Raw genomic sequence first — 8,982 nt, 5'->3', positions numbered from 1 at the left:
GTTTAAAAAAATATTTAAAAAATAAACAAAAAAGAAAGTTTTATCTATTCGGTGAGTGCTTCGGTCGGAGTGGCACCGTCCTTCGTCTATTCTGCAGCAGGATCCAATTGCAAAAAGAAGTGATGCACTTCCCTTTTGGTACTAACTTTCAATCTTTCACGAAAATGATCATTTTCACCAGAAATAAGAGGGAGAGAACAGTGGTGGAAACACTGACAGAGAGTCATCATTTTAGAATTTTGCGGAAAGTGAATATTGCTTCTCCCACGAATGGTGGTCACGACTGTGGGTGTTTTTTTTTTTTTTTTTTTATATACTTAGAAGTTGAGTATTTCTTTTTTAATGAATTTATGATTTTTTAAAAAAATATTTAATGAGTTTAAAAATCTATTTTTGAAAAAGTAAAAATAAAAATAAAAATATTTTACCCATTCCTTGAGCCTTGAGGGTTTCGGTGCCCTCCATCTGTGGCAGTAGGCACCGGCCTGTGCAGAAAACGTCCAAAATAGGATAGGAGGAAAAGCACTGAACGTTGGGAAGTTTACATTGGGAACTAGTAGGTATTGAAAGTTGAATCCGGAAGTAGGTGGGAAGGACCACATGTACATGAAGTACCCATCTGTTTAGGTTAGATGGGGGATCCATTATTATCATAGTTCTTGTTCAACTTAGTTCTTATTCAAACAATTGATTAAATGTTGCCTTTGCTTAATGCCTGCAATGTCAGAAACAGTTCAACTAAAAACTTGACCGAAACTACCAACTTTAAGCACTGATTTTTCCTTGGAGAATTTGCCATCAGACCGCATGTGTTTATCAACACCATTGCTAGCTAATTAAAGCTAAAATGTAATAGAATAAATTTAACAATAGACAAGAAAACAATCCCAAGAAATTTATGAAACAAAACAATAAAACAAATGAAACAAAACACATTACAAAAACAATAAAAAAGATTTTAAAAAAGAAAAAATGGAAAGCCCTCCACACCAAGGAAGGTTTGCATATGATAAAACAGGATAAAGATCAAAGGGTAAACCTCACCAATATGGACATGATATGCCATTAATATATATAATAAGCACTTCACTGTTATCTACTTGAGAAGAGAGGTCCAAAAACACAAAGGGGAAGAAAATAGATAAGAGCTGACGCCTCAGCATCTATCTGTAACCGCTGCAAATGGACATTACAGTGTCATATTTAAAAGGTTGTTTTGGGGTTGAACTCAGAGGGACATTATGTTGATTACATTCTCTTTACTCTCAGCGCTAGAAGAAGCAGCTTTCACAGCAGCGTTTAGTAAGGATTAATATATGAACTTTCCTCAGACTGTGTATGCTTGCTGAATTGTGTCTATATCTAGACCCTTCAGTCTCACCACTGATTCCACGTGACCTTTCAGTGTATGGAGTTCTCTCAATCTGTGCACGAGGCAATGATAATAAAACAAATCAGACAAGCAGAATTGTGTACAAAATGAACCAACCAACAAATTTCCTTTTGTCAAACATTAAATGACCAATTTTACTAAGATCACCACCTACCTTGCAATTTCAGCTCTTCTTTTGGCTTCTTCAGCCATTTGATTGAGTTCTGTGAAATGTGTTCGTTCAGTAAACATCTTGGTGTCGGGTGGCTGCAACCCATGCAATGTTCTCTGTGCATGTGCCCATTGGAGTTCCCGCTGTTCCTTCCCAAAGTCCTTTTGTCTTGTGAAAGCAATCTACATTTTCGAGAAATCAATCAATAATGACTAGTAACAAACATACCATAGAATAACGTACTCCAACAAACCAACGCCATTCATACCCTCTGCTCAATGACAAGATCCCAAGCCCTCCCACTTAGAGCATAGCGTATAAAGAACTTTATGGGATCAAGAGGGAAATAGAAGATTATGTTATACAGCCAGATCACGCCAGCCCAACCCCATCCAATCCCTTCAATTGCAGCAAAGCTCCAATTTGCATAGACCGCAATCAAGGTAGCAATCTGCCAGCAGTGAAAGATTAGGAAAAACTGTCTTTAACTACTACCAATGAATGCAAAATGAAAATAGTAGGTAGTTGGCTCACCAGCTGAGCAATAACAAAAGCCACTACAAGCAACATCCCAGGACGCTCAACAAATGACCAACTTCTAGATCGTGTCACAAATATGAGGGCCTGACTAATGATGCTCACTTGCAGATATATTGCTGAAGCAAGTTTCCGGATGTCATCATGAGCGGTTTTTTCAAGAGTTGACACCCCAAATGTGCGCTGAATAAGCACCCCCAAAGAAATCAATTAGTAAGTAACCAAAAGAAGCGTCCAGAACCATATAAATAGACAAAGGAATTCCAATAAATATGCTGCAGGAAAAATTAACACATTTCATTCCTGGGGGTCATTCAAGACCTACAGATGACAACGAAGGTGGGCCATCTTACCGGGAAAAAATCTGTCTTGTATGCAGCCCAGAAAAATATAACCGTCATCATTGCCAAGTAACTACCAAGAACAATGCCAGTGGTAAAAATCTCAGCTAGCTTCCAACTATCCGGTAAAGGAGACGGTTTCACCCTATCTTTTGATATGGTCATAATAGTACCTGACATGTCATAATGCAAGTAACAAAGCTCAAAGATACTTGCAAACAGCATTAAAACTGCTAGTTAAAAAAATATATGAAACTTAGAAGAGCATTTAATTGGTTAGCACAGCAGAAAGCTTTTCACTACCATGATAGAGTGAGATCAATTAACAACAGTACCACCATAAGAAACTGTTATGTGAAGAAATATGGAGCTAAAAGAGACAGGATTTGCCTTTATCTATTCGGTGAAATTTCAATACCTACTAAACAAGATCAGCGAATGCCTATTTTTGAGCAACTACGTTACCTATTTAATGTGCAAGAAATAATTATATAACTTGTGCTTCACACGCACACAAATGGGAGGGGGGAGAGAGAAGAAAGTGATGAAACCACAAACCATCATTAAGGATCGCAATGATAAGCACCATAAAAGGTGGAAAGTCAAACTTCCATATGAGCGCCAGCAGCATGAAGCCAAGCTGTAACCATATCAAAGAAGCAGAACATATTCTGAGTGGAAAATAACTCACTAACTCATCAAATATAATCATCAACAAAGGCTTGCCATAAAGCACATAGATGGTGCCATCTATGCTATAAAATCAAAGAACAGTTGGCTTACCACAATACGAATGGTAATGGAAACCGCATAAATCTGACAAGCAGAAGAAGAATTTTAGTAAATTCAGAACCAGAGCTTATGCGTACTTGACACAAATAAATTTAGAATTATCATCACAATAAAAATTGGCATTGATCACAACTACATGTCGACAGTCAAACTAAAAATATAAGCATACTAAATCAAACTTGAAACCTATGCCCATTGCTTACTGTGTAATTTTTCATCCTCTGGAAGATTGCCCGACTAGTCAAAACAGCACTTATGATAACACTAAGACCAGGTTCTGTGAGGACAATGTCTGAAGCACTACGAGCTGCATCTGTTGCATCAGCAACAGCTATCCCAATGTCAGCTTTTTTTAGGGCAGGAGCATCATTCACTCCATCACCAGTCATGCCGCATATATGCTTCCTCGCTTGCAAACGCTTTACAATTTCATATTTGTGCTCTGAGCAATTAATATAACAATATAAGGACAACATAGCACTATGACTGGCAACCTATAGTGACAATTAAAATTCGCTGAGACTGAATACAATTCAAACAAGAAATGTAAATCAAAATACCAGGGAAAACACCAGCAAAGCCATCAGCTTTCTCTATCAGCTCATCTATTGGTAAAGCTGCAATAGACTCATCCTTGTCCTGTCCTAGCAAAGCTGATGAAGGATACATGTTAGTACCCATTCCCAACCGACGTCCAGTTTCCTTTCCTATTGCAAGTTGATCACCTGACAGAAAACACAAGGCTCAGAAACATAAGCCAACTACTAAAAACAGTATTGCTGCATCTTCAAGAGAGGGTGATCACAGGTTCAAAAAATAAATGATATAAGAGTACTATTAGGAAAGCTGATCACCAGCACTATGAATACAGAAGAAAAAAGAACCGTTTCAGTTGATTAAAGGATAAATGAGAATGTTAGAATTATAGCTTATATACAATGATCTCACCCACCAAGACCAGTGGTTGTGTTCAAGGCAGCTTTGAACTTCTACATCCAATATGAGCTTTAAACTAAACACGGAAACCCAAACCACATTTGAAACCAGATTAAAAGATTTTAAGTCTCATTTTTGTAAGGGCTCCCTCACATGCAATAGCATTTTATTTATGCTTTTAAATCTTTTTTTTTTATAAATAAGAAAGACAATTTTATTAAATCAAATGAAACAGGCAATGCCATGTATACAAGAAGTATACAAAAGAAACCCCTAAATACATTCTAAGGAGCAGAAAACAACAAACAATCATGAGAAGAAGCTCTGTTAATCACTAAAGCAGAAAACCAAAGCAACAAAGAGTGCACAAAAATATTCCAAAGTTCCTACAAAGTATGTTCCTTATCATTGAAACACAGCTCATTCCTTCCCATCCGAATAAACCACTTGAGACACAAGGAACCATTTTTGCTTAGAAAGATTTATAAGCCTATATGCTTTTAAATCTTTCCAAGCAAAGATGAAGTTGAACTTCAACTACCAGACTTCGAGCAAAACCATGGCTTCCAATTACAATGTAACGCACCTGTAATCATTTTCACATTCACTCCAAGATTTAAAGCCCTCCTTATTGTCTCTGCACTGTCATGCCTAGGTGGGTCAAAGAGAGGCATTAGACCAATGAACTGCCATGGTCCTCCAGCACTCTCCTTCCTTCCTTCCGGAACTTCCTGCAGAAAATGGATGAAAATCCAATCAAGGAGTGTTGGTATTGCATTAGTAAAATATAATACAACAACAAAGCACTAATGCACATCTTCTGTAGTTATGATAGGATTTGAAAAGAAAGAAACAGATATCCCGTTACCTGGTATGCTACGGCAAGAGATCGTAAACCTCGCTCTGCAAACTTATCAATCACGGCGTGAACTCTGCGCTCAATGTCTGACTTATTATGGGCGAGGTTCAGAATCTAACAATCATATGGCACACGAGCTTAGGGTGATATTTTGTCAAAGGACTGCCACATACAAAAAGGTAGGGAGGGCAACTTACCTGTTCCGGTGCACCTTTGCTGACTCGGTGCATTTTACCATCACGGTCAATATAAGTCAATGCTGTCCGCTTATCAGTAGGATTAAAAGGGAGAAAGTGTATTTCTTGAATGCCAGCACGTGCCTGTCAGGAGCAAGAATGTAATATTAAAAAAAACAAAAACAAACAAACAAACAAACTGAAATCAAATAACAAAATCAAGAAAAAAAATGAACATAATAAATTTCCTCCAAGAAATAGAATCCTGATTTTACTACCATAATTAATGAACTACAAGTAACAGCATTACCATCACCCAGAAAAAATATAGAACCACCCTGACTTCAATTAAGTTACCTCCTTTGGATCAGCCAACATCCCAACTATAGCAGTATCAATTGCATCTTGATTCTCTGTTCTAGAGGCTCGAGCTGCCATCAGAACAACAGTATCTGCATCAACTCCTTTCGCAAAAACCTGAAGAGCTAAATTCTCAGGCATGTGTTTCAAACAAGTATTTTTCCAATCTTATTGTAGGAAGAAATACAGCTGTAACCAAGCAAGCAACAGAATCACCTAACCGACCTCAATAAGAGCCTTGTCAACTGTAAGCTTGTTCAACGTCAGAGTTCCAGTCTTGTCACTGCAAAGGACATCCATGCCGGCCATCTCTTCAATTGCTGTCATCCTTTTTGTGATAGCTCCCTGCCATCATTGTTACCATATTCCATCACAAACCATAAACTCCTAATGCCGCATACAAATGGACAACTAGCACAACCCAACGAACCTGCTGAGATAACCTATGAGAACCAATCGCCATTGTCACAGAGAGAACTGTAGGCATGGCAATTGGAATTCCTCCAATGAGAAGAACAAGAAGATTGTCAATTCCGGGACGATACTTCCGATCTTGGATGGGAAACATAACAATAAGTTCTATAACCATCCCCACAGCAATTGAACAAATACAGAAATTCCCAATTGCAGTCAAGACCTACAAAACCAGGTAAAAAGATATAAACTTGAAATGAGAATGGTGAAAGACACAGAATAGTGATCAAGAATCAGATAGAGTGCATCTATCCGCTTGCCTGTTGGAAGTGGCCCACTTGGTTGGTGGTATCAACAAGGTGAGCAGCCTTCCCAAAGAATGTATGGACCCCAGTAGCAATGACCACTGCTTCAATTTCTCCCTGTTTACAAGTCGAACCAGAGTAGACACCATCTCCAGGACCTTTCGTGACTGGAAGGGACTCGCCAGTAAGTGCAGACTGAAATTAAGAAAAATGGAAATTTACCAATTGTAAGGATGAATACAGAATACAAAACAGTCAGTAGTATGAGACAAACCTGGTCGATTTTTAATGGATCTCCTTCAAGAAGTCGAGCATCAGCCGGAATAATATCTCCCAGTTTAACACTGATAATATCACCAGGAACTAAGACCGCAGCATCATACTCACTCCATCTTCCATCTCGAAGAGCCTTTATAAGAAAATCATCATGATTGAAACCATCTCAGAATCACCCTTAAATAAACATTGACACAAGACCATATACGCAACCCGAACTTGAAGATCACTAATTTGCAACGGAAGAGCAACCCATCAAATCCGTTACCTTTGCTTTTGGAGCGAGACGAGCCATGAGAGCGGCCGCAGCATTACCAGCATTATTTTCCTCGATGAAACTAATTGTTGAGTTGATGAAAAGCAGGACAATAATGCCTACAAAATCTTGCCAATCCGGGGGCTTCCCCTGCAGAAATTTAAGGCACAGTTAAACGAAGTCATAGTGAACCAACAAATTCTCGAAGAAATAACGAGAAGAACCAGAAAAGCTGAGTACTCACTCCTCCATTCGCAAGCGCAATCGCCATGATGGCAGCAGCTTCCATAACCCAAGACAGAGGATTCCACATGAACCCCAAAAATTTCAAGAATTTGCTCTCCTGAAACACAACGAGAAGACAATATTAGAAAGCAGAAGACCAACGTCTGACTTCACCATCGAACGAGGAAAACCATAGAAATGAAACAGTACCTTTTTCTCTTCAAGCTTGTTGTGCCCGAAAATGGTTAGCCTCTCCTCGGCAGCCTCCGTGGTGAGACCCTCTCTGCTACATCTCAGATTCTCTAATACTTCCTCAATGGGTATGTTTTCCTACACTCACGAAGTCCAAAATGTTAACACAGAAGAACCTCTTACAAGAACAAAAACCACAGCACAGACACAATAAGCAACCAAAAAAAGGCTTCAAATAGTTCAGATCTATTACCAAATCCACAACTTCCTTCAAAACAGCGTCCAAAACTTCAGACTTGTCCCCCATCTCTTCCCTTTTCTCTAACACGCAGTCACACTCTCTAACTTCCTCTCACAACAAAATCATTCACAGATCAGAACCAATCAGGGAGCCACCATGTAACACACAAAAACTCAGAATTGGAACAGAAACCAAGCAATACCCAGTTTTTTTATTTTATTAAAAAAAACCCGGTTTTGAACCCAAATTAAGGTTAGAGACCAAAATGACGATAGTCCACCAACACGAAATCTGCAGGAAAACCAGGAAGAAGAACCGCTAAAAAGCAGTGGAGTGGTGGCAAGGCTATAAACAGTAGCAACCCTTTTGTACTCTCTCTTGGAGTAAATTACCAAATAAGCCCCTGCAACAAAACGTTCATATCAAAGAACTGAAAGAAGCACTTGGACCTTTTACTCCTTATTTTACGCTTGTACGGATTGGTATCCGGCTTCCTGCCGAAATATAAGGTTTAGCGATATTATTAAACGTAGAAATGCGATATATGTGATTTATTGTTAAAAAATTAATTTTTTTATTATATAAATTTTGTATTTATTTCTTTATTTTAAAAAAATTATATAATATTTATGTATTTTATAATTAAAAATTTTATTTCTCTTAACTTTAAAATTATCACACAATATCGATAGGTTTGAAAATTAAGATGAGATATAAAATTATCATCTTATCATTATTTTTAAATTTTTAAATAAAATATAATAAGTAATTCAATTTTTTTAAATTTTAATTTAATATTTTCAAATTACAAAATAATAATAATATTAAAAAATAATATTTTATCTAACTTTTAATTTTCATATAAAATAAAAAAATTTCATCTCACCATCCAAACCTAAATACATATCTAAACTCTAGAAAATATCAACACTAACGTGGGATACACAGATTTTTTTTTTCTTAAAAAAATTCTTTTACTATTTTAGTTTTGAATGGAAGATATTTTTATCAAATTACTTATAAGATAATTATAAGAGTTATCTTATCAGAGTCATTCTTTTTATAAATAAAAAGGTAATAACTTGTGCAAGTCCCAATTATACAAAGCCTTTGCATTTTTATTAAAAAAAAAATAGACCTTATCATGAAAAAAAAAAACAGAGTAATACTATTTTGAGGTCTCTATACTATATCATTTATATGGCATTCATATCATTTAAATGATAAGATTTGATCTGTAATATTTTAATTTAAAAATTTATCTTCTAAATAAAATTATGTTATATGCATGATATATGGCGTAGAAGTCTTAAAATAACATTACTTAAAAAACTATTTTCTTTCTAATGAAAGCCACTTTTTTACAACAGGTCACAAAATTTGCACATATAATACTTATAATACATAGCATTACTCCTTTAAAAAAAATTATATAAAATAAAATGATCATTTTTCTAAGTCTTAAAATGGATGTATAAAAATATATATTTACAAGTGACATAGGACAACTCTTGAGAAGTGTAGGGAA

General features: G+C 36.5%; 1 protein-coding gene across 1 annotated transcript; it reads right to left on the bottom strand.

Annotated features, from left to right (window-relative positions):
- Positions 1–1,034: 1,034 nt before the first annotated feature.
- Positions 1,035–7,799, bottom strand: LOC122281411 (ATPase 11, plasma membrane-type). Its single transcript, XM_043092864.1, has 21 exons — positions 7,467–7,799; positions 7,232–7,351; positions 7,041–7,139; positions 6,809–6,946; positions 6,539–6,673; positions 6,280–6,459; positions 5,976–6,182; positions 5,771–5,890; positions 5,543–5,662; positions 5,207–5,329; positions 5,019–5,123; positions 4,737–4,881; positions 3,775–3,939; positions 3,418–3,656; positions 3,206–3,238; positions 2,981–3,062; positions 2,435–2,595; positions 2,079–2,264; positions 1,813–1,995; positions 1,548–1,726; positions 1,035–1,424 (listed from the first exon to the last, which is right to left on the bottom strand). The coding sequence occupies exons 1-21, from the start codon at positions 7,518–7,520 to the stop codon at positions 1,328–1,330; spliced, it is 2,871 nt and encodes a 956-aa protein (XP_042948798.1). The 5' UTR covers positions 7,521–7,799; the 3' UTR covers positions 1,035–1,327.
- Positions 7,800–8,982: the final 1,183 nt, after the last annotated feature.

The sequence above is a fragment of the Carya illinoinensis genome, chromosome 11 (assembly GCF_018687715.1).
Source record: "Carya illinoinensis cultivar Pawnee chromosome 11, C.illinoinensisPawnee_v1, whole genome shotgun sequence".
Lineage (NCBI taxonomy): Eukaryota > Viridiplantae > Streptophyta > Magnoliopsida > Fagales > Juglandaceae > Carya > Carya illinoinensis.
Note: the sequence above shows the minus strand (reverse complement) of the source record. Positions and strands in the feature narration are given on the sequence as shown.

What these genes read in the sequence shown, in the direction of transcription:
- LOC122281411 (XM_043092864.1), bottom strand. Translation starts at nt 7,520, where the DNA reads ATGGGGGACAAGTCTGAAGTTTTGGACGCTGTTTTGAAGGAAGTTGTG. An exon ending in ACAAGCTTGAAGAGAAAAAG is followed by an intron (nt 7,140 to 7,231) that starts GTACTGTTTCAT and finishes GTTGTGTTTCAG; the next exon opens with GAGAGCAAATTCTTGAAATT. An exon ending in ACAAGACAGATTTTTTCCCG is followed by an intron (nt 2,265 to 2,434) that starts GTAAGATGGCCC and finishes GTGCTTATTCAG; the next exon opens with CGCACATTTGGGGTGTCAAC.